Source organism: Pecten maximus, chromosome 11 (assembly GCF_902652985.1).
Source record: "Pecten maximus chromosome 11, xPecMax1.1, whole genome shotgun sequence".
Classification (NCBI taxonomy): Eukaryota; Metazoa; Mollusca; class Bivalvia; order Pectinida; family Pectinidae; genus Pecten; species Pecten maximus.
Window position 1 is genome coordinate 25,763,198 of NC_047025.1, and position 27,118 is coordinate 25,790,315.

Below are 27,118 nucleotides of genomic sequence, written 5' to 3' on the forward strand. Positions count from 1 at the left end.
CAGACCCACTACTCTATATAAGGTCAGTGTAACATGTTCTGTCACAGACCCACTACTCTATATAAGGTAGTATAACATGTTCTGTCACAGACCCACTACTCTATATAAGGTCAGTATAACATGTTCTGTCACAGACCCACTACTCTATATAAGGTCAGTATAACATGTTCTGTCACAGACCCACTACTGTATATAAGGTCAGTATAACATGTTCTGTCACAGACCCACTACTACATATAAGGTCAGTATAACATGTTCTGTCACAGACCCACTACTGTATATAAGGTCAGTATAACATGTTCTGTCACAGACCCACTACTCTATATAAGGTCAGTATAACATGTTCTGTCACAGACCCACTACTCTATATAAGGTCAGTATAACATGTTCTGTCACAGACCCACTACTCTATATAAGGTCAGTGTAACATGTTCTGTCACAGACCCACTACTCTATATAAGGTCAGTATAACATGTTCTGTCACAGACCCACTACTCTATATAAGGTCAGTATAACATGTTCTGTCACAGACCCACTACTCTATATAAGGTCAGTATAACATGTTCTGTCACAGACCCACTACTCTATATAAGGTCAGTGTAACATGTTCTGTCACAGACCCACTACTCTATATAAGGTCAGTATAACATGTTCTGTCACAGACCCACTACTCTATATAAGGTCAGTATAACATGTTCTGTCACAGACCCACTACTGTATATAAGGTCAGTATAACATGTTCTGTCACAGACCCACTACTGTATATAAGGTCAGTATAACATGTTCTGTCACAGACCCACTACTGTATATAAGGTCAGTATAACATGTTCTGTCACAGACCCACTACTGTATATAAGGTCAGTGTAACATGTTCTGTCACAGACCCACTACTCTATATAAGGTCAGTGTAACATGTTCTGTCACAGACCCACTACTCTATATAAGGTCAGTGTAACATGTTCTGTCACAGACCCACTACTCTATATAAGGTCAGTATATCATGTTCTGTCACAGACCCACTACTGTATATAAGGTCAGTATAACATGTTCTGTCACAGACCCACTACTCTATATAAGGTCAGTGTAACATGTTCTGTCACAGACCCACTACTCTATATAAGGTCAGTGTAACATGTTCTGTCACAGACCCACTACTGTATATAAGGTCAGTATAACATGTTCTGTCACAGACCCACTACTCTATATAAGGTTAGTATAACATGTTCTGTCACAGACCCACTACTCTATATAAGGTCAGTGTAACATGTTCTGTCACAGACCCACTACTGTATATAAGGTCAGTGTAACATGTTCTGTCACAGACCCACTACTCTATCTATATTACCGGTAAGGTCAGTAAAACATGGCTTACATCAATGTCTTTTTGAATAACTTGACCCATTTGAAATTAATTCATCAATGCCTCACTCTTAATCCTTCCAACTCTTTGAACTAGCAATACATAAATGGAAGTGATGGTTTACCTATATTTGAACATATTTGTTAACTGCTGTGTGATCTAATCTCTGGTTGACAGGTCAGAGGTAGGCCAGGAAGTACAGCACTCGTTCTTGTATCAGCTGATCATGGAGAAAGATGAACGGCTCCTGCTGCCCACCACCCAGCAGCTATTTGAGCTCTCCTTCCTACAAATGGGTGTCAAACTACAGGAGGTCAGTTTCTTTATCAGGAAGTCATTCCTAGATTTCTAGATCAAAAACAAATAACTTAAAATTTTCAGTCAAGTAAGTTTTGTCTTGGACTACCTAATATATCAATTAATGTTTTTTAGAATTAACTGATCACTGGGTCTTGTGCTGTGTTGGACGGGCTAGTTTTAAAGTTACGAATCCAAATTGAAATGTGTGTATTTATTGTAGCGTCCATCATGCCTGATTATACAGATGCCAAGGTTTGGGAAAGATTATAAGATGTATAACAGGATTGTGCCCAGTCTAGAACTGGACATTTCTGATGTCCTGGAATGTGGTGAGTGGACACTTCTCGGAGAATCTTCAACATTCTTGGTTATATACTAATGATTATTTGCAAATTCTTACTATTCAAGTTGTCCCATTCCATTGCCTATTGAGATCCCAGATTCACTTTTTAGAAAAAGTACTTATTAGAAATTTAACTTCAGACAGCAGTACAAACTTTAAGAAAAATTTTCTGTTTAAAAAAAAAAACCTTGCTAAAGTTACGAGAAAGTCCTTATGATGTGATCTCAATGTTGTTAAAAAAAACAAATCCAAGATGAAACAAAAAGAGTTAATAATACTATAGATTATGAAAAGAATGTTTGGCTAATTACGATTAATTACTGTACAGTGTACTTGGTTCTTCGGCCAATTTTTCTATGAAAAAAAAGATGAGTGAGGGAGTTAATAAATGAGGGAATTTTATTTTTTATTATTCCATTATTCATTTTCATAAAAATGCTTGAAAATGTGGGAAACAATGATTAATTATGGTTCTTTGTCTTTGTTTCACATCAGTGAACATGTGCTCTAATTTTATAAACAAAAGTTTGGTGGTGATGCTTTTTTCCACACATTCTTCTCTAAAAGAACATTTTTTTTTTGGCCTTATGAAGAATTTGTGAGAGTTTTGATCTTTTCAAAAATAACTAATATCAGCAATATGAAATTCTTTCCTCTGTACTTTGCGTGAATCATGAAAACTTCTGTTGAAAAATGATGAAGTAACAATGTTTGTGTTTCAGCACCCAGGGAATGTATAATCTGTGGAGACCTGGCCATGTTTGAGTGTAAGGACTGCTACAACACACATGGGGCTGGGCTCAATACAATTGCCTTCTGTGAAGGATGTAAACAGATGGTGAGTAAAAAGTCTCAAACAGTACATCATATTATCAAATTACTTGCATTTAAATATTTTATCAACATATGATAACATGTCCAAGTGTTTTTTCCTGATAAAGTACATTGTAAAGAAACAAATGTTCATTATTTAATTTACTGATTTACTTTCAGAGTCATATGCATAAGTTACGTCAACACCACAAACCCAGGAAAATCTCTGTTCCACAAGAGTACCGTGACCGACACAGCCATCAGAAAAATGTAACTGGACAAAATCCATCAATACCTCGTGAAAAAATGGAACTTTTTGCAGTAGTTTGTATTCAAACAAGTCATTATGTGTCATTTGTGAAGTGTGGCAAGGGAAGAGGTGCCCCATGGTTGTTCTTTGACTCCATGGCTGACAGAATGGGTGAGTGGTTTTAATGCATTAGGTGAATTAAAACTTCTTTGTTTAAATTCAAGCAATTTAGAGTTGACAGGAATCATGAGTTTGAAATTGCTATTCAATTTTTAGACACTTATCTTATAAAAGTAATAAGTTTTGAAGGTTGTAGGTAAGAAAGTTTACAAGTCGTGTTTAGTTACCCTCTTCATTGTTTTCATGTCAGTCAGGATAGATTGTTTACGGGGGTCTACAGGTCCAATATGATAACAGTAACTTTTGTGTTTTCCAGGTGAACAGAGTGGTTACAATATCCCTGAGGTAAAGCTGTGTAAGGACTTGGCTCAGTGGCTATCGGATGATTACCAGACCGAGATAATGCGTCATCGAGATGATAAAGACCTTCCTGAACACATGCGCAGACTCTTGTGTGATGCCTACATGTGCATGTATCAAAATCCTGAAGTGTCAATGTTTAAGTGATCACATTTTCTCTCTATTAATATTTTCTCCAAATTACATCAATAGTGTCATGCTGGGATAACCCAAACACCATGTTGTATCACGTAGACATGTTCCCGGGACACACAGATTCCTCACAGAAGAGTATGATTTGTACTGGATTTGTCAGCACACACTGCCTGAAAATGTCTGTGATTGTTGTAGGATTGTTCTGGCAGTTCAAAACAGGGTTAACCATCACAAAATACTTCATTCTGTCTGGTCTGAGAACATAATCATTGGCTCTTTTAGGGAAACATCTTTGAATGAATGGTCACATAGGGCACAACAAATATTAGTGGTCGTTAAGGAAACATCTAAATGTATGTTACGATTGGATGGTCACATACATCTAAATGTATGTTACGATTGGATGGTCACATGGAGAACTGTTATGTAAGCATAATTGTCTATCTTAAAAGAATGGAGGTACTGGACTATTTCAATTTTGGAGTCATTATATGTCCAAACTTTACACACCAACATCATGACTGATGATGTATTATGAAAACTAAAATTTTATGTTGATTTCATAAGAATACCGTAATAATGTGAGGTTGACATTGGAAATATTTGCTAATTGAAAATAAGTTGTTTTTTTCTGCCAAAGCATCACTTTATTTGATACTGAAGGTAACCAAAAGGACTGTTAAACAAAGATATCATGTAAATGAACAAACTTGTCATGATTAGGTAATTTGTTAATAACTGTTCTATTATAACCCAATACTTAGAGAACAGTCTAGTAGTCCAGCTACAGCTAGCTAACATACTGCTTTAAAATGGAGCTCTGACAATCGCTGATCATCATTCTTGTTGTGAATTTGTTGGTGCTATTGGTGGCATTGAATTATGTTAGCATTATCATGTTTTTGCAGCAGTGATGCTTTATATAATACAATGTATAATAATCATTAATCAAGGATTTGCGAAAATGGTAAAATCTTCATGAATACCTGGTACAGTGGTCCCCCTCTTATGAGACCACCTATGGGACAGGCATCAGGTGGTCTTATAACGGGGGTGGTCTTTGTTGAGAGTTTTGTCATCTGAGTGGGTCCATGAATTTCAATGAGCTGGACGTTACACGCTTTTATGATTGATTATTCTATAATTTGAATGTCTTAATGCAAAAATCTTGGTCGTTCATGAGAGGGATACCAAAGTACATTTCACGTTTTTGGGACATGATTAAGCGGTCGTTGGTCGGGTTAGCGGGGTGGTCGTTTAGAAGGGGTAATTTATCGTTGGAAAACATCTGTGAACGCGAAACTTGGTCGCATACAGGGAGTGGTCGTTCTTGAGAGTGGTCGTAAATAGGGGGACCACTGTATATATAATGCTTGTGAATTCACTGATAAACCCCGTCCTTGGAACTAAATGTACTGGCGAAAGTGTGTGCCAGCTTTTTGAATATTTGAAATATTCAGATTATGGAGTTGGAATGAATAGGCTTAAGACAAAATTCCAATTAACAATTTATAGAAACCAAACAAAAGTATAGTTTTTGTGTAGTCAATGAGATTGTGAAATTTTAATTTACAATGCTGTCAGAGACCTATATAGTAAATATACCTATATTAATATAGGTCTCTGATGCTGTGAAGTTTTGCTGAGGGAAAGAGACAAGAAAGATACATATTTATATAATTCACACGGAACATGGATCACATATATGGGAAAATAAACTCTTCCATGAGGGAATATAGCAAGTATTGTACTATCCGAGGAAATATTGTAGTTTCCATGTTTGTTGTCTACTTTCAAATATGGTAAGATTTATTTACGTGCTACTGTAATAAGATTTACTTACACGCTTACTTGAGTTGAATTGGGTAAAGATCTTAGAAGATACATACCCACCCCTCGGTAATGAGAGATGTACAAAAAAAACTAGTTCAAACTTATCAAATTGCTTCTATCAATGGAACAACTTACGGTAAACCTCTGATTAGTTCGAACACGCGAATAGTTCGAACACACATTTTTTTCTAGAAAAACAATAATTTTTAGCTAGTAATAGTTCGAACTCTGGCTGTTTATAACTGACAATATTTCGGATAGTTCGAACTTGTCAAATGAAGAACGTAAAATAAGATTTTTTTTGGCAAACTCCATTGAAAGCTTGCGACAACCCGGCCCCGACGACCGGCCCAGAAAAAAATGCCAAGACTTAAATTTGATCAACAGGCACGTTTAGGTTATTTATATTAGATTGTATGCGTGATCATTAGAATGCTCTGTGATTGAATATATGCCACATATCTTAGCGTTAATTCAGTTTTTTACATTGCAAAATACACCACGCACGAGACAGGGGATTGCATAACATGCGATATTTGTATTCGCGCTGTATGGCAAACTAAGAAATCGTCCGTGTATTTTCACATATAACTAGTGTTAACTTAGCATTATGATTATTTAATTGTGACTGGACATCTCGTAAGTATTGCCAATCAAGGTATTACCTGAAAACCTGCGACCTCATGCTAGGTAAGCAGGCCACGCGAGGTGTCGCTTGCGGTAAAGTTGAAAGGATCGGCTGCCCGATTGTGCTGAGTGATGTGAAAAGCATTCATATCCAGTCAGAACAATCCACAGGTGTCCCAATTAGTGATGGATAATTTTGCAGGTATCAAATATGTTTGATAGATAATACGACTGGGCATATTTAAAAGCAGATATATATCGCCTATTTTTTTTACAGTAGTGCTTTCATTAACGCAACAGGTTATGTAGACTACGCTTTTGATGTATTAAAGAGACCATTTATTACAATAACATAGCGATTGTTTCTGATTCAGATAAAAAATATAACTATGCGAAGATTATACTGTACAAATGTTTAACTTTTGTGTCACAAATGAAACGTGTACTGTACTGTTTTGGGACCTACTGTAGCTACGCATTGCCCGAGCGGCTTCGCGCATTAACCATCATAATTATCGCGAAATGAAGAAAGTTTAACGATCAATTAACATTGAATTAAAATAAAATACTATCATTTCACTTACTTATAAATGTGCCATTGTTCAGACCGCCGTTGTTACGTATCAGATTTACGATGGATGTGTTTGTGTCTTAATGATTTTACTCTGCCGAGATTTTCGTCGACATCGACTCTGATAGTTCGAACTTGCGCTTATTTTCTGAAGCATAATTTCGAATAATTCAAACAGGTTCGTCAATATTTATGGAATTTTGTTCAAACTAACCGGAGGTTTACCATAATCATATTATAAAAGTATGCCCTTGAATGGTCAAGGGTATGGTAAAACTTTTAGTGGCCTCTCTCAATGTAAAATACTACAGCCTGTGTAGGAGACGTTTCTTGGAAGTCTTGTAGTACTAGCTCTGTACTGTTTTTAGGATTTAGATTTTTGTTTTAAGATTCTTTTTTCAGTATCTTTACATATTGTAGAACTTTTGAGAGCATCATTGTGGATAAAATGTTGTTTGAAAAAAGTGGTGTTTAAAAAGTGGTAGATTAATATATCTTATTTGGATAAAGATTTATTCTTATCATCTCAGGATCTTGAACTGCATCTTTGAAATTTATATGAATAATGTGTTGTTAGATTCAAACTTCCCAGAATAGCTGACGAAACATTAAAATTTTGAACCACTTACAAAGACTTCATATGATGATTTAATCATTCAGATTAACAGATATCATGTCTAAAATTCTTTTTAATAGGGTAAATGTCTACAAATTATGTGTATCGATTACTTCAATATACAGTTACTGAGTATCAGACATTATCAGATAGCCACGGTTGATTGCACTATGCTACACTAAAACAGATTGACAGAGAAACGGATATATAATTATGTAAATTTTACTTTTTTCCTCTTATGAATTACTTTTGTTGTAAGGATATCTTTATATATACTTGTTATTTTTATGAGTTTTTCTTTGCATATTTATATTTGTCTTAATATTTTTGTCAGGTGTATTGTTCATTAGTTTTTATTCATTTATTAAAATAATAAAAAAAATAATAATGTCTTATTTAATTTCAAGACAAGAAAATGTTTCGTTCTTTCGTTGATGTTCACCATTGTGCAACATCCTGCCTATAGCAGTACTACCAGGTAGGTACATTGCTGTCAAATCTGCACCTCTATACTTGAACCTGTCCAAGGGCCACATGAGGTTAGGGACACATTATACATGTCGCAAATGCACCTTGTATACAGGATTCATATTTAGTAAAATTTTCAAATGTATTGTTCTTTTGAAGTAAATTGTTTAATAAGTTGACAAGTATTTGGGTTTATTTTTAGTTCACCTGTCTGAAAGGGCAAGTGAGCTTATGCCATTGGTGCAGCGTCCGTCATCTGTCCGTTGTGTCAACTTTTTCCTTACATCTTCTCACAAGGGTCAAATTGGCTAAAACCTAGTAAACAACTTATCAATGACCAAGAGGTCCAGGGAGTTGATATCGGGTCTGTAGCATGCTGGGGTGAAGGGCTACTGTGTTCATATAAATGATCTTGACCTACATTTAAGGATGCAGGGGTCAAATATGGTGAAATCTATATCTATAAACAACTTCTTCCCAATAACCAAGAGTCAAGGCCCAGAGACTTGATAATGGACCTGTAGCATGCTAAGGTGAAGGGCTACCAACTGTGTTAAAAAAATATTACCTTGACCTACATTCAAGGTCATAGGGGTCAAATGTGTTTAAATCTTTTAAGGATGATTTCTCGATAGCCAAGAAACTTGAGACCTGATAATGGGTGAATAGTAAGCTGGAATGAAGGACCACACAAATTGATTTACATGAAGAAACCTAGCCTACTATTGATATTTGAATAATGTGGTAATTCGCTTGGTATCTACATAAATGAACTAAATCAACTTCAAACTTGCTCTAGAAGCAGTGATACAGGCCCATTGTGACTTTTGTTTTACATATGAAAAGCAAATAATGTTCCCCACAATAGAACATGATTATATAAATTTGGTGTGCACACCTACAACTGGTGAAGACCATTAAAGCATATCCCTACCTAATGATTATGGGCCTAGATTCTAGACACAAGCCAATAGTGCCTTTAGTACAGTACATATGATTACAAAACTGCATCATGCAGTTGTTCATCCTTCTATGATTTGTCAATGATGTGAAGGGCCAGAAAGAGTGGAATTTCAAAAGGGAATTCGAATAGGCCACTGTAAATGTTAACAAATAGCAGGGGAGGAAGAAAACAGAACACTCAATTTTTTTTTTTTTTTTTTTTTTTAAATTAGACATTAGTTACTTTTAAAGGATGTAGAATGTGTGTTTACAGTGAATTCCGATCCAAGATTGTCCTCACTTAAATTTTCTACCAATTTCTTTCTCAACTGGCGAGCATTATCATCACATACCTGTACTGGTAGTTTTACTGATTGAAATCTTCCCATATCTTGATATTTTTTATACAAGGTTTTTCAATTCGGCGTAGGTGCTTATATTGTTCTGTCCACCATTACTCTTTAGGATAAATAACATTAATATCAAGGTTTTTGACAAAACTTTTCTTCATTACAACTAATAACATATGTGATAATTTTATTTCAGTACTTTTTGCGATAGTAACTTTGTGTTAATTATACATTTTATACAATATTTTTATGACAAATAATATTGGTGTGCTGATTCGTCATTGTGCAAATTTGTAAAGTGCCAAAATTATTATGTTTTCAGTATTTAATATGTTGAAAATTATGAACGGAAAGAGAACACAAAACATAGTTGAAAAATACAAAATAAAACAATTTATTTTTGTTTCTATCTCTGTTAAATGACAAGATAAAAACAAATTGATGTTTTCGGAAATAAGAACATGCCACAAGTTACTAACTATAACAAAACTTAACTGTTCTAATTAACACAAGAGACGACATGGAATTGTGATACTATACAGATGGACGACAATGGTTTATAATGTCACATGATCGATACGCCTACTATTGAAGTCTTCATTGGACAATACACCCCTGTAGGGATTTAATATCATAAATTGATTGTATGGAACTACTCAAGTTACCCAGTACTATGATTTAAACTGAAGTGTGGTTTTCAATAGATCAAATACAGATCAATTAAATTATATAAAAGTTTAACTAGTATTCTGTAACTGATAATCCCCCACTGTTTATCTACTGTGAGTGACGTAATGATAATCCCCCACTGTTTATCTACCGTGAGTGACGTAATGATAATCCCCCACTGTTTATCTACCGTGAGTGACGTAATGATAATCCCCCACTGTTTATCTACCGTGAGTGACGTAGTGATAATCCCCCACTGTTTATCTACCGTGAGTGACGTAGTGATAATCCCCCACTGTTTATCTACCGTGAGTGACGTAATGATAATCCCCCACTGTTTATCTACCGTGAGTGACGTAATGATAATCCCCCACTGTTTATCTACTGTGAGTGACGTAATGATAATCCCCCACTGTTTATCTACTGTGAGTGACGTAATGATAATCCCCCACTGTTTATCTACCGTGAGTGACGTAATGATAATCCCCCACTGTTTATCTACCGTGAGTGACGTAATGATAATCCCCGACTGTTTATCTACCGTGAGTGACGTAACGATAATCCCCGACTGTTTATCTACTGTGAGCGACGTAACGATAATCCCCCACTGTTTATCTACCGTGAGTGACTTAATGATAATCCCCCACTGTTTATCTACCGTGAGTGACGTAATGATAATCCCCCACTGTTTATCTACCGTGAGTGACGTAATGATAATCCCCCACTGTTTATCTACCGTGAGTGACGTAATGATAATCCCCCACTGTTTATCTACCGTGAGTGACGTAACGATAATCCCCCACTGTTTATCTACTGTGAGTCACGTAATGATAATCCCCCACTGTTTATCTACCGTGAGTGACGTAACGATAATCCCCCACTGTTTATCTACTGTGAGTGACGTAATGATAATCCCCCACTGTTTATCTACTGTGAGTCACGTAATGATAATCCCCCACTGTTTATCTACCGTGAGTGACGTAACGATAATCCCCCACTGTTTATCTACCGTGAGTGACGTAACGATAATCCCCCACTGTTTATCTACTGTGAGTGACGTAATGATAATCCCCCAATGTTTATCTATTGTGAGTGACGTAATGAAAATAACATGACAGAACACATTTACGAGTTGAGAAACGAGCCTTATTACTACCTGTATTATGTGCATTAATATGTAAACAAAGAATGAAAAAATAATTGCAAACAATGACCTCTGAATCCATCTCCATAAACAAATCTTTCCTTACAACCTTGTAGGCTAGCAATCCAGTGTCATTTCTATCACATAGTGTACCAACACAACTCTTTACAAGATAAACTACTTTAACCATGGCCAACGTCTCCATTTCTTGCCCCCATCTGGGATTGGTTCGTAGTGAGCGGTACACTAAATCACATCCAGTTTAATTGGTGTACGTCACTTCCTGTATTGAATTCAGTCCTACTGTGTTATTACAACACTATAAGTCATCAAGGACTGGGAATATCACTTTCTCCTCTATATCTTAATGTCACAGTATTCTCTATGAAAACTCCTGTACATAATATACAGGCAGCTTCCAGTGGAATAATAGCAAATTGTCAAATTCTGCACTTTTTTGGGAGAAAAATCACAGGAATATTTCCAATATATTTTTACATTTATAAGAAATAATGTCTCTCAAGATGTTCAATCTTCACAGCATACCTTATTTGGTAATATGCTTTTATATACATACATAATACTTCTCTTGAGATCCTCTCAAATTGTTTGAGAACTTTCCTATATTTATCATGTAAAAATCTTGACAAGCAAATGGAAATTCTGAGATCAATAAACATCTGCGTATCACTATTAATCTCAAAACACTTTACAATATATGCAACACATATTCATATCAAGGTCAAAATAATTACATCAACGACATACTTAAAAAGAAAAGAAAAAGTAGCTTATGAACAAGACTACATAATTATATCAACGAAATACTTAAAAAAAAAAAAAAAAAAAAAGCAAAGTAGCCTATGAACAAGACCAAAACAAAAATATACACATATTAATCTAACATGCTACATTTAACTAATAACGACGATAAAAATACAATTGATGTCAAAACAGAATTCTGTACATATGTATATGTTGATATTAGGAATATGCTTGATGTGTGTTTGATTAAAAATACAACACTAAAATGGTAATGGAGATGTAAAAAATTTTGTTGATGAATCCACTACTTTTTTTAAGTGAAAAAGGAAGATCACCTTTAATCGTATGAATATTAGCTACCAATACAATGTAATCTTAAATATCTTATTTCACTAATAAACTGTTAAAATGCACTGGCCAAACATTTATTGCAAACATTATTTTGTTTAATCCTACACTTCACAATTTTACACTACTGGAATCGAATTATAATCCAAATTTTGAAATCAAAGTAATTTAAACTTTTTCTGCATTATTTCATGTCTGTTAATGTCACTTATCATATAATTATTCCTATAATATCAAATATTTTTTTATTTCTGATTCCTATCAAGTACTGATGTAGTACATAAATGTCAGAATGCTAAGTTGTGAATGAGATAGAGAGAAGAGAAGACAGAAAGCCAGATAGAGAATGAAGGTATAGAAAGAACATTATTAAAGAAAAGAACAATTACAAATTTCAATGACAGCGAGTTTAGGGTGTAACAGATCTCATACAAAACTCGGGCAACAAGGAATGTGGAAAATAAAAAGTTATTAGCTGGTATATATGTTCAAAATGTATGTATATCCTTGACCAATTCCATGTCTTATATAACACTGATTACACACACGTAAAAATATATCAAAATCCTTAAACTATACAAAAGCGGATTTCTATTTATTGTTTGCTGATCTGTATACAAATTATCTATTGTCTTCATTCCTTTTGTTCAATGTGATATTATTTTCCCAAAATGAAACACAAAAAGGGGTCAATAACAAGGATTCCTTAGTAAAGTGGTAAGAAAATGGTATCAAAACTGTAGATATTGTGTGGAGTTGACCATCATGTTGGCCTACATTTCTTAAAACATATTGTCATATAGGCCTAGTCAATGTATTTCAGCCATAGAATGACCCTTGTTAATTGAAATTTAGGAAACATAAAACAATAGTTATCAACACTTAGGTTTGTCAGTAGGTATGTTAGTGTACACTTCTAGAATATTCTACAGTTGGTTCACACACACGTTTCAAGAGAGGATTCAACTCCTGTCAGGCTCTGAAGATGTTTGATCTCCAACCTTACTCCAGGTCATCAAATTCTCTGAAAGAAAAGAGACAATATTTAATACTGAGGGAAACCCTATAGAAATATGCAAACACTACATCCTACTTAGATGAGTCACAAAGCTACATTTTATTATTCACTTTGAATACAAAACTGTTGAATGTAGAAAGCCAGAATCAAAATTAAATTGATAATTATTTTGATACCATTTGGCCTAACAGATTTCCTTGATGACACCTTTCAAAAATATGTGCTTGACTTTAAATGCTTTATATCTGTTTTGAACAAAATCCAATGCAGTCTTTGTGACAAATTAAAGCCTTGTGTTCATTTTTTGAAATGAATATTTGTGGATCGGATTTGAATCTTTTTTATATCTTTAAACAGCTCTAAGCCAACTAAGGCATTTATTCATATTCATTCAGAGAACACTTCCAGAAGTTAATATGTTGTGTTAGATATGATTTCGACAATAAATAACGTGGATAGCTCTACAGTGTAGACAAATATCAATGTGTAGACAAATCCTTGATGGCCAATGTAAGAACAACTGAAGACTGCTTGGGGCACTCCTCGACAATATTTAATTTGATATTGAAAGAATGCCAGCAATGTACTTACTGATCCCCGAAGTCCATCTCTGAGTTGTCAAACAAACTGTCATTGCCAATACCAGAGTCTGACTGGGCAGAAACACTAAAACACACAAACAACAGCAAACCATGGAGATAGCACAACACACCACAACAAACACAGACTACAGTAGTGATGTCACATTTACTCAACACTTATCACATACAAAATCAGACATTTTTGATAATGTAAATGAAAGATCTAGATTACAGAAACATTTAATATCAATTTAAGTATTTTCTTCTAATATGTTTATTTCTGGTTTTCATTGTATATGTTTATAAGCTTCACATTCTAGAACATTCCTTTTATTGAATATTTGTTATTGAGAGGATAAGCTTTCTTGTACAGTGGAACTTCGTTAACTCGAACTTGGAAAACTCGAATACCCCGCTTAACTCGAAGTACCTTGTCAGTCCCGGCCGAATTCTCTCTTTATCTTAGTAAAGAAAACTCGGAAAACTCGAACTCGGAAAACTCGAAAAACTCGGATAATACGAAGTGAAAATTTGGTCCCAACAATAAAAATCCTATTTGAAATGATCGAATAACTCGAATTATAATTTTCGTGTCCAACAACGATCGGTGGTAAACGCCGATATTTTTTAACAGCAAAATTCTGTTTGTAATACTGAATATATTGGCACTACAAACCTACATGCTATAATAAGTGTTTCATAAATTCATTAAAAAAATTGTCGGAGGAATCTTATAACAACAACTCTTGGTGATAAAAAGTACTGCTTAACTTACATCAGGTAATTTCCTAAGGCGGTCACCGATAATAGTACAAACGATAGTCAACAACTCATCTACCCGCTCGCTCAAGCGGAACTAATCTCTGACACACCGGTAGATCTACGAGGCTGATGTTTTTACAGATGTAGAAATGAAACAGTCACCGGTGCCTATTAAATCTTTAAACTGCTGAAACAATAGCGTAATTACTGCCGAGGTGTTCAGAGTACGACTGTAACGGTCAGCGCTGTCTATTAAATCGGATAACATGCCAACTCAGTAACAGTAACATTTTATATGCACATGCGCAGCCCAACTTCCGGTGCTAATACACATGGAAATGGCGTGGTTATCATAATCAATAAAACGTAAGTAGGCCTATCAAACAGTATTTTATATATCCAATATAAGGTAATGGTTCTGTTACGTTTTACATACAATCTGTGTTAAACTTAAACGGTTATTTGATTTGACATGAATAAATTGTTATTCTGTCGAATTCCGTTTTATCGTTATTCCTTTTGCAAACATGACTTGCACATCAGATCGTTATTTTAGTGACTAAATGAAAGAAACTTTATCGTGACTGTATATCGGAGTTATAATGATTATATAATGTTGACAAATATTGACCAAACTTTTCACCAAAAATGATAACTCGCTTAATTCGAACACTCGGATAACTCAAAGTTTTTTCGTGGTCCCGTCGACTTCGAGTTAACGAAGTTCCACTGTATTTAAAAAGATCTTCTGGTGGAAGTCCCTTAAGAAATAATGAATGACCTTGTATATGTAGTCTAGATGGATTTATATCAGCAAGCATTCCAATGTTTATGTTATCATGAAATTATATGCAAGTGTATATTACTCTTTAACATTTTAAATATAATGAGTTATTGGTTAAAATGAAATGTGCGGCAATGGATAGATTGTAATTTGATAATGTAAAGAAACCATCAACAACCAATTACAGTAATTCAGTACAAAGCCAATCAGATGGTGTAAGTCAACTGACCTAGAAGTCAGCCAATCAGACAGCTGCAGGGTGTAAGTCAACTGACCTAGAAGTCAGCCAATCAGACAGCTGCAGGGTGTAAGTCAACTGACCTAGAAGTCAGCCAATCAGACAGCTGCAGGGTGTAAGTCAACTGATGTAGAAGTTTCGAGTACATACCTGGAGGAGCGACAGGTGAAGAACACAATCCTCTTGAGTTTCTTGTTGTAGAAGAAGTAATTAAATGACCAGATGCATCCCTCCTCTCCATAAGGATCTGAGGAGAGGTCTGGGTTGTAACTGAAAAAACAATAAGCCAGCACGATGTATGGTTACAGGGAAGTAAACCTTCTCGGTCAAAACATTTTTTTTCTAAAGATCAGCTATATGAGTGAATAGGAAAAGTATGGTTACAATGAAAATTAAAAACAAATATATTAAAAATTGGATAGCAATAACAAGAAATTCTTATGGAAGATGGGTGATAGCACCAGCTCATCAGTTTGTCATTTCTATCCTCAACATTCTTAGCTGAATTCAGAGAACATTCAGAACAAGTCTTTAGTTACCTGTATATGTCACACTCCTGAAGTCCAATTTCAGCATCCACAGCTGACCACATCTTTTGGGTGAGTGGGTCAAACCGATCTCCAGCTGCTGCATGCATCTGTGTATTTATTGTACCAAGTACCCACTACAAGTAAACAAAGTCTTACGGTTTGTGTGTCGTATCAACATATAGTTAACAATAATAAAGCATTCTTCATTCTCATGGTCGGAGATTATCTTATTGAATTGTCAACATTCAACTCAGCTAGAATACGACCATATGCATAGACAGGAAACTCACTGGCCCATAGGGATATTTTTTTTTTTAATTTACAGTAGTTGAAAATCCTCATGTTTTACCTATATATACACTTCCTGTGATTAGTTTATACCTGTATGCTTGGCTCCTTGCTAAATTCCCCACTCTTTGCGTCGCTGAAGTCATAGTCTGGATTGAACGAGGCGTTGAGTGTGGAGATTAGGTAGAAGAGTGTTTTGGTGGATATTGTATCACACAAGTAACCCTCGCCATCACTTCCCTGACTCCTGCTATACTGTCTGTAGTAAATATCATTATTTATTCATCAATTGTAATTCATTTCTGTAGTACTGGTAAAGGTCATGGCTTTATTTGCATCATAATGTATTCATTCATGAAAGCAAACTGTATACTATTTCTGGTTTAAATTTCCATATAGGTATACATACTTTAATTTTATTGACATACAATACTTGTACAATTTCTATTCATGTTACAGATACAAATGAGGAAATGTACATTGCCGTTGAGGTGTTCATATCATTCAATACAAAATGTTCACATTGATCATATCAGTATATATCTGTTTGTTTATCGCTGGGATATATACTGAAACATGTTTTCTTTGATATGCCTGCATTGGCGTCATACATCATGAGCTCCAGACCAGGACAGGACATCACTGGATTCCTAAATTGTTATCTATTGTTACTAGTGTTTCTACGATATCCAATTAAAAACACAATGTAAAATACACTATAGCTAGTTGGTACACAGCTGGATTCTGCGATTGGATGTAAGAATATGGGGTCACTCGATCCTGCCTGATCAATTTGGTTCACGCTTCGATCCAAGCCAATTGCAATATAAGACTAATTAATATAGATCCAAGCCAATAATTATATGACTAATTCGTATAAGTTGAAATAACTTAAAGATGCAAACTTCATGTCCTAATTGTACTATGATGTCGTAGAGCTATAGACTCTTATCTAATGTATATACTGTATATAATTATATAACCTACTTGCTGGGGCTGTGGGATAGGGTGCTCTGCGGTGGAGACAAAGCTTGTAGGTCCATGGGGCTGACACCACCCTCAGCTGTCAGCATTTTATTGTATAAACGCTTGTCGTTCCCTGCCATCTTACAGGAATAGCTCTCAAGTCTGCAGTAATACAAAAGAACAAACCATCATCAGTCACTGAAAGCAGTCAAATGATGATATTCAAAGTCATTTTTTTACGTGTGATCAATTTATGCAAAATTATATATTTATCCATAGATGCCAGACTCATTTTATTTAACAATTAAATGCTTGGTAGAATATTTATTGGCAAGATCAATGTGGATCAATGCAATCTGACAGATAAATAGAATGACGTCATTCTATTTATCTGTCACCCAGATTGCATTGATATTGACAATAAATACAATCTAACAAGCACTTAATTCTTATATTTACATTAAGATACGTTAAACTTCACTTTCTCTTTGCTAAATCTCGGGTTTAAGTTCAGCTATTCCCCTGTTTGTTCAAATGAAAGAACAGCACATGTGAAATCGATTTCATTGTAGTGCTTGGTTTGCATTCAAATTGATGTGTAATATAAAGCCTCGACATGACTATGATCAACAAAGCACCAAAATGACGTCATATTTTTACGCGATTGTTCTAAGTCGAAATCCTTGCTAAGTTTGATTCACCCGAAACGCATTGCCAAACATTTTTTGACGCTGACGGAAGTGACGTCATGTAATCTGGGCTGCATTTATAGACTTACTGTGTTTTTATATTCCATGTACTTATACAATAATATATATATTTATAGGTTGAATATATGCAACACCACAATACACCTCCAGTCATTATAAACACACATATGGTACATATATATTGATTAATGATGTATGCCACCTGTAACAGGTATGGAGATATACACTTTGATAATTTATTGGAATATATACATATACATATATATGTATATACATATATGATACATGTGATTACAGGTACAATTCATACCAGAGGCTAAATGGAAATAAGTTACCAAAGTGATAATCTCAAATTGCTTTAGGATATATAATGCATGTAACTAAATAAAAGCTACTAACTTACTAAACTTCAATGAACCTGTGCCAGCATTTGTGATCACATAGAGTTCTATATACATGTATGAATTTTTAGCATTCATATTTGTAATATAATGCACTTGATCATAAAGCTAGACATTATATTATGTTAAAAATCATTGTATAACTAAAACAGGCACTAATTTGCTTACCAATATTGTATGGCCATGAGTGAATTAAAATTGGCTTTTAAATTAATTTGCATAATGTTACATTCACTGCCTTTTTCTACATAAAAATGTTTCAACTTATTATAATTAATTACAATCTAAAGCCCTAATTAGAAAATATACTGTACATGTATACTATATGCAGATTACCTTTTAATTATGACATATATATAGATCTATATATTTTATCAGAACTTTCTGGCCATAGACGAATAAATAAGTATCAATACATCAAGTTTATTAGATTCTAGGTAACTGCGGGCTTGTGGATAGCGGGGAGGGGTCTTACACAACATAATGTCACAAGTCAAATAATGACACTCATGGTCAGCTGTTATTAATATAAAATACTTAGGCATACCTTCCTTCAATCTTTGAAGTTTCCAGTTGTATCGACAGGTTAGAGTTGATCTGTTCAAATAGTGAATTTTCTAACAGCTTCATGTTGAAAGTGCCGACTTAAGTATTTTAGAAGCAAGTCCGGTTGTTTACAATCACAAAATATCACACAAATTGCACGGTTGAAGGATTTTTCAACAACACAAAATCGTCTTAGAGGAATAGTTCGGCAAAGATTTATAGCTAAACGAAATGTTACTAAAAAGATTTAAGGAGCACGGTACGTTCGTTTTTCTTCTACTTCTTTCTTGATCTCTTTGATGATGAGTTTCAAACGGCATATCTTCTCTCCCGAATTCTTCGTACTCCATTTGTTGGTATTTTCCAACGAATGTCAATGTCAAAATAAACTCTGAACTTGCCGTGAACTGGTGAACACTATTAGCGGCGATCTTCTCAGATGTCACTCTGGCGGTATTGATCAAGTAAACAACGATGGTTCTAAGTGAATCAAAAACAGCAAGACACAGCTGAGATACACTATTTATCCTTGTTTGTTTGCGATCTCTTTCTTTTCCGTATTTTTCTGTTTTGCTTCCTCGACCTAATTACCCATAATTCCCTGTTCGGTTAATTCCGTTGAGTCACGGAAGTGTACGAGTGCGGACAAGGACATTTTGCCGCGCTATTTTTAACGTTTACATCATACTTCCTAATAAGACAGCGTATCATGTGGACCGGAATTCGTTTATACTAATAAATGATTATATCGTGTATACAGCCACCCATATACCTATTTACTTATAAGAACGAATTTGAACATTACATACAAAACTGAGACACAAAAGCAGTTCGCTCAAATATGATTTTATCGTATGAATTAGTTGACGACCAGCTACTTCTGTGGACATCAATATTAGAATGCCTTTCACTTTTTCTTTGGATATTATTTTTTCGACGATGAAAGGCGGATTTTGCTCCAAAATTTAAATGCGTTGGGATTGAGTTACAAACCTTTCTGTCGACCTTGACACCGTTGTGTTTAGATGTGCATGTAGATTTTCAGGGGTTTATATTCATATATTGTTTGCTGAATAACACACATTATTACATTTTCTATTTATGATATTGTTAATATGATAATGGGGTAAATCAAAATTTCAAAAGTAATATTCCAGTTAATTGATCTAGCTACCGGATAGAGTGAATTTAGCAGAACACGCTGGTAGGGCTCTCCCCAACCCTCGAAAAGCTAATTTTTACTACTATGTAGAGAAAGAAACATATCTTTATGCAAATTTATACATATTTTTATTGCGTGTATTTATTCATTTCATTTAATGATACTGTTGATGTTTTAATGCAGTAATTGTAAAAGAAGTCTTTTTATGAATATGTAAACTTGTACAATTTCAGAAAGTTTGGTAGTTAGGAGCCTGTTTCAATCACCTGCTCTCTGGATTGAAATTTGTGATTTGTTAAAAAAATGTCTCGAGATTATAAAATGTTGTACTCTTTAGCATGTTACACTTGAAAACTCTTGACTGTTTAATATATATCTATTAAGCTGCATTCTTCAAATATATTTTTCGCATATTTCAACCAAGACGAGTTATACATTTATTATGACATAATTGTAAATAGTTTGTTGCTTAAATTATCCTGATTATTTTTTGTCAATTTAGACTCAAGTCCAATCATTCCGTGAATTTAACATTGATAGTGGGTCCAGGCATCCGTTTGTTTAAAGAAGTCAATTATAATCACTTCTATAAATTTATCATAAATATACATGTATACATACATAACTTTTTATTTTTATCTATTTATTTCTTATTAAATTACACGTTTTATTTTTAAATTCAAACCCTCTGTGAATATATGGATAAATCTTTTATCTTATTTATTTGTCAACTGATAAATTCAGTAATAGACACCTTAATTTACCTGTACAGGTAACAGGAACGTTGATTTACCGGTACAGGTAGAAGTTAACTTAACTGCTAAAACAACACTCCTCCTATACTGTTTACATAAGTTTTTGGGAGAACCAGGACTTGTATTTTTCAGTTTTGGGAGAAACAGGATGACACCTCCGTTTGTGACATATTTACTGAAACGACCAATTATAAATATGTTTGTGTGTTTGTTTTAATTACATTTACTTGTTCCACGAAATTATGTTATCCTTGATGTTCAATTAGATAATTACCTTTTATTGATAAATCTGTACCGCGCGCCATAACTTTAGGGTCCGCCGAGAATTATTAAATGTACAACATAATACAAATAAATGTGTAATCAAAACAATTCATTAATGACCCGTGTAGGGACGAGCTTTAACCGTTATACTCGTCAATTCATCTGTATTTGTATACCAACCCGAGACAGAATACTCCATGGCACCTGTCAGTCAACAAATATTGACACGGACTTGGATATAGACTGGTGCAATTAAAATCCATTTAGCATAAAAAAAACAATAAATATATCTTGGAATTTAAACTTTCGTCGAGTTTTCATTATCATGCGTTCACGGAAAACTCAACTCATCGCAGGGAACAAAATTATTCAAAAAGGTATATAAAGTGTCTTTATCAGTAGACATTCGAATAGCCAACATGGTCATGCATATCGATATCCTTGTCGCATATATACATTGTATGTGAAATTAGACGGCGTATATATATGTGGATTAGTACAGGACGATATGTAAGCAAATTATATTTATATACATATACACTGTTGTGTAGCTCCAATCTAATTAAAATTAGATTTGTGATTTCCGCTCCTCTACCATACACTGCAAATATTACAATGCATTGCAGAGGAACGCAAATCACAAGTCTAATTTTAAATAGATTGATGTAGCTCGACCTGATTATGAAATGCATTTTTTTCGAAACTTAGCGAATCATGTATGATACAAGTTATAGCCCAACCGATATAAAATTTAAGAGGATGTCGTTTCGATGACTACGCAGTCACCTTAAACCAGATACATACATTTGTATATAGAGAGAGATTGGCTACTCTCTATTTGCCCTCATGTCTACGTGGTGGCCACTGACCTTCCCACAATCCTTTGAGGTCGCTCGGTTCAGTCTTCTCCTGACGCCATATTGGAGAAAACTTGAAAACCAGACACATGATTATCGATAATTTCTATTTGAAATCATCACCAAGATCCAATGATGTGCTTTAATTTTATTAATATCAAAGTGCAGAAGTCTCATCAATATGAAATATATCACAATTGCTGTCAAAGTGTTTGTATTTTGAGTATGAAAGTCAAGCACACCACAGGGAAGATCGGTGGGAATCTCCAATTAACCTATGGAGTTTTCGAAAATACGGATTAATGACAACAATGTACATAATCGTCAAGACTATATCCTATAAGTATTATAGTTTTTGGATAATGTAGTAACTTTTGTAGTGGCCTAAATAAAACGATGTGCTTTTTGTGTGTATTTAGAATTGACGATGTTTTGGTCTGACGTAATGGCGGATATGCTCGCGTGTGTTTGGTGGCTCCCTGTTTGAAATGGGACAAGGCGCTCTCGATAAGGGATAAGCTTGAGTGGTCACGAATAAAGGGAGCCACCACTTGTACGGGAAAATAGCGATGTTACTTATCTCTCTATATATGTCTCTGCTTAAACAGACTAACGACGAATGTGAAGCGTGCTGACACTGACATACGTAGTGTCCGAGATGGTAAAAGATTTGATCTGCTTCGTCTTTATCCGCTTCACCTTGGTCATACATCTCTGGTAGAACGTGCTATTCATCTCCGGTAGAACGTGCTATACGTCTCTGTTAGAACGTGCTATACGTCTCTGTTAGAACGTGCTATACGTCTCTGTTAGAACGTGCTATACGTCTCTGTTAGAACGTGACATACGTCTCGAGTGGTAGAACGTGCTATACGTCTCTGTTAGAACGTGCTATACGTCTCTGTTAGAATGTGCTATACGTCTCTGTTAGAACGTGCTATACGTCTCTGTTAGAATGTGCTATACGTCTCTGTTAGAACGTGACATACGTCTCGAGTGGTAGAATGTGACATACGTCTCTGTTAGAATGTGACATACGTCTCTGTTAGAACGTGATATACGTCTCTGTTAGAACATAGACCTATATACTATTAGTATATAGGTCAATAGTATATAGGTCAATGTGAAGCGTGCTGGCATTGACATACGCTAAGTTTCGAAAAAAATGCATTTTATAATCAGGTCGAGCTACACCAATCTATTTAAAATTAGGTCAGGACCCATGTTCACAGTCAATCCCTATGTCCAGCTTGACCACTCGATTTAGTTGGGAATCCCCCTCTAAATTTAGCGCGGAAATTATTTTTAAATCATTACGTGACTGTTTTGAAATCGTGGCAGCACAAACACACGATAGTTTACAAGGCGATATCTATATTCCATCTGGGTTAGTTGGATAACGATATTATACAGTGGTTTAAATGTTAAAGTGTACCCTGAACGAAAAATTATATTTAAATATGTTATTGGTATTGATTAATAAACAAGAATGCAGAAAACCGCATCAAAATCGGCCGACCCATTACCGAGTAATTGCGATTTTTCTCGAAAACACACCTGAAGCCCAAAGCCAATACCTCGTTTTGGTGACCTCTGACCTGTGACGTCACAGGTTGAACATATATAGAAACAAACGTGAACACGTGCCTGCAATTAATGCGAATAAGACAACCAAAAAGTGCTGAATAAACTCTCTTAGTTATATTTGTGAATTAGTTAATAACAAGTGCTACCGAAACCAGGGACTGTAATTTTCTTTTTAAACGGGCCATATATAACATCAGAGACCTATATACTAGTACATAGGTCTCTGATAACATGTAGCATCTCACTAATTTTCTCTCATAACGAGCCATATACAACATGTAACATCTTACTAATTTTCTATTATAACGGGCCAAATACAACGTGTATCATCTTATTTATTTTCTTTTATAACAGGTCGTATATAACATGTACATTTAATTTTTTTTTTATTTTAACGGGTCGTTGTAACATGTATGACATTTGAATAACGGGCCGTTTATAACGACTTACATCATATAGCCTTTATTATGAGGGCATGACCGGTTTGTTACATATAAAAATACTTCTAGTCATACAAGTTTAAAATGCAATTCATACAAGATGTGAAATAAATGCTGATCATTTTGAATTTTTTATCAACCAAAACATCAATGATACTGTTTTTGCGATTTTTGGGTAATTGTCCGCAATTGATAAAACGTGTCCATGAAAGATCAGTAACTCCCAGACAAGATTCATAGAGTAAATTTTCAACATCATGGGTATATACATGTATATGAATGAGGTAACTAAGGTTAATTATTCTATAGACAAACCTTTGAGATACGAATTTGTTCGTTTGTAAGAAAAACGAAACTCACTGAATTCCAAAAATAATGTGCTTGATTTCAACAACTTGAAAATGTATTCCCTATAGTATAAACGCAATTCTTAATAAAATTCAAGCTCAATTTATGTACAACCTGTAAAAGCCTGTCTTCGGAAATTTTTTGAAGTGCACAGAAACCAAACGCGTGAACTCACAAGCAATTATCGGCGTGTGCCGATTAGAACACCAGAAATCACAGACACCTGTGGTGCAGTGACAGGTGTGACGAGCTTGTGGACCCAAATTTCACACCTGATAATTATTTAGCGGTATAATAACCCATTCAAACTTGAGAATTCGTAATTCTCCGAACATGTTTATACATCTTTTAAAAGTCCCTTTTTAAGTGAAGATATGACTTGCGACACGAATTGAAAGCAAAACCACAAGGATCTCGATCACTTCATAATAATGACACAATTAAAAAATAATAGCAAAAAATACATAAAATTTGAAGAAAAAAATCATACACGAAAATCATTGCGAGTTTATAAGTTTTAGTATTAATTATGATTAGTCACGATGAAATAAATTGTATGTTTTTTATCATAAAAATCGGAGCTAAAATGATGGTTTTAATAAGTACCTATGCTTTATGCCTGTACAGAAAGTATCAATTATATTATTATTATTATATTGTTGCGAATCAATTTATATAATTTAACTGAAAACGATCGTATATAAATTATATCTTTCTAAAGCATTTTATCGTCCTTAATCCCTGAGACCATGGTATGTAAAATAAGGGATAAAATCTGTATATGTAGAAGTTTGTTGTAGGCTTCAACACTGGTATTCATACGGGAGAGAGATTTAGTCTATTGTAGATCATGATGATTATAATACATTACTTTCTAAATTAAGTGTCCTTCATGACTAGAAGCGGGTTTTGTATAGAATATAACGCATGAATGTACTGTACGTGTGTTCGTCTTTTCTCACAAACCAGAGTATCCAGAACTGTTATATTGTTGGTATGTTTATTTGAATATCAATTTGCGAATGAAATAGCGCATTATTCTATTTAAAAATGTTGATGCTGTGTTCCTTTCTTTGGTAATGAGTAAGAAATGGTAAACACATAACTAATATACATTTATTGGTGATTGACCGATTATTACACCAGTCTGTGTTAACAGAGACATATATACACATAGCATAGAGCATAGAGGACAGTGTGAATAGTAGCAGCACAAACATGTCTGAATACGAGCTGGACATGAGATTTGAGGTTGTTGAATTTGGCGAACATTGCCGACAAGAAGTCGGAATCCAACAATATAAGTTTGAGTTTAAAAAAAAAAAGTAGTGAAATTGACTCTGAAAATGACCGCTTGGTTAACAACAGAGACATATATACACATATATATGTCTCTGGTATTAACCAAGCGGTCATTTTCAGAGTCAATTTCACTACTTTTTTTTTTTAAACTCAAACTTATATTGTTGGATTCCGACTTCTTGTCGGCAATGTTCGCCAAATTCAACAACCTCAAATCTCATGTCCAGCTCGTATTCAGACATGTTTGTGCTGCTACTATTCACACTGTCCTCTATGCTACTGGCCACCATAACAGTCACTCCGTTCAACCTGTGACGTCATAGACTGAAGAGTTACAAATCAGCGTGACTGACCGATACGCTGATTAGCAGTCGATCGACCACAGGTACTTGTGGACATGATTATGATATTTCTAATTCAAATGTTTCATTATAGACGAGTAAATTATTGTATTACAATCGCATGCTTAATTTGAAAAAAAAAATTCGTACCTCGGCCCAGAGACCTATATACAGGTCTCTGCTCGGCCTTATAAATACTAAATTAATAAGGCCGAGGTACGATTTTTTTTTCCAAATTAAGCATGCGATTGTAATACAATAATTTACTCGTCTATAATGAAACATTTGAATTAGAAATATCATAATCATGTCCACAAGTACCTGTGACTTCGATGTGCGATATCTCGGCACTAGGCCAACCGATTTTGATGCGGTTTGCGACATTCTTCTTTGGTGGTTACAAAGAATAACATATTTGATTATCGTTTTTCGTTCAGTACACTTTAAATAACACGTTCTGTATATATTGCGGCACACATATTTATGTGTAAATAAGTGTAAACATTGTTCATATAGTATAGTGACAGTAGCGATGTACTGGTACAGACTGTATCAAGTTCAAGTTCAAGTTCTTTTTCCCTTGAGCCTTACGGCTCATCGGTTCAACAAATATATACATGTACAGAAATAATACAATACAAAACCACACACTCGCATACACACACACAACCGGACTAACACATACATTGTACAACAGGTAGAGTGTAGAAGGACATTTTTTATACTAATAAAAAATCTGTTCTTTGTTTATTACTGTATTTAATATATTTTGCTAAATTTGAAAGATCTTTTTTGTTAACTGTTTCTAGAAGTTGAATTAATTTGTACATACTAGGTTTATTATAATAATATTTCTTAATAAAACGTTTTCTTAGGTCTAAATGAAATTCACATTTAATAATAAAATGAAATTCATCTTCAATGTCTCCACTGTTACAATAGGAACAAATTCTTTGATTTCTTTCTAAGTTATTAAATCTACCAATTTCAATATTTAATTTATGTGATGACAATCTAATTCTAGCTATTTCTTTTAAATAAGAAGTACCTATTGGTTTTGATAAATATGGCTGTAAGTAGAACTTTTCACTAATAAACTTGCACAGTGAACACTTGGAAGATGAATTGATTTTTTCTTTACATTCTTGTATAAATATATCACATAGTCTACATTTAACAATATTCATAATATAATCAGCTGTATAAATATCCCCATTTTGTCAT

General features: G+C 34.4%; 2 protein-coding genes across 2 annotated transcripts in view; one reads left to right on the forward strand and one right to left on the reverse strand.

Annotated features, from left to right (window-relative positions):
• LOC117337317 (ubiquitin carboxyl-terminal hydrolase CYLD-like) overlaps positions 1-5,884 on the forward strand; it is a 32,376-nt gene extending 26,492 nt beyond the window's left edge. The window contains exons 9-13 of the mRNA XM_033898235.1: positions 1,538-1,673; positions 1,881-1,989; positions 2,726-2,841; positions 2,997-3,237; positions 3,503-5,884. Of these exons, the coding sequence (XP_033754126.1) occupies positions 1,538-1,673; positions 1,881-1,989; positions 2,726-2,841; positions 2,997-3,237; positions 3,503-3,693 (793 nt within the window). The 3' untranslated portion in view covers positions 3,694-5,884. The remainder of the gene's footprint in view (positions 1-1,537; positions 1,674-1,880; positions 1,990-2,725; positions 2,842-2,996; positions 3,238-3,502) is intronic.
• A 3,574-nt stretch (positions 5,885-9,458) lies between these two features.
• On the reverse strand, positions 9,459-19,441 carry LOC117337318 (repressor of RNA polymerase III transcription MAF1 homolog). The gene is made up of 7 exons (XM_033898237.1): positions 18,840-19,441; positions 17,203-17,343; positions 16,309-16,474; positions 15,937-16,061; positions 15,548-15,667; positions 13,624-13,698; positions 9,459-13,038 (listed from the first exon to the last, which is right to left on the reverse strand). The coding sequence occupies exons 1-7, from the start codon at positions 18,920-18,922 to the stop codon at positions 13,017-13,019; spliced, it is 732 nt and encodes a 243-aa protein (XP_033754128.1). The 5' UTR covers positions 18,923-19,441; the 3' UTR covers positions 9,459-13,016.
• Between the last annotated feature and the right edge of the window lie 7,677 nt (positions 19,442-27,118).

What these genes read in the sequence shown, in the direction of transcription:
- LOC117337318 (XM_033898237.1), bottom strand. Translation starts at nt 18,922, where the DNA reads ATGAAGCTGTTAGAAAATTCACTATTTGAACAGATCAACTCTAACCTG. An exon ending in GCAAGGAGCCAAGCATACAG is followed by an intron (nt 16,062 to 16,308) that starts GTATAAACTAAT and finishes GTTTACTTGTAG; the next exon opens with TGGGTACTTGGTACAATAAA. An exon ending in GAGATGGACTTCGGGGATCA is followed by an intron (nt 13,039 to 13,623) that starts GTAAGTACATTG and finishes CTTTTCTTTCAG; the next exon opens with AGAATTTGATGACCTGGAGT.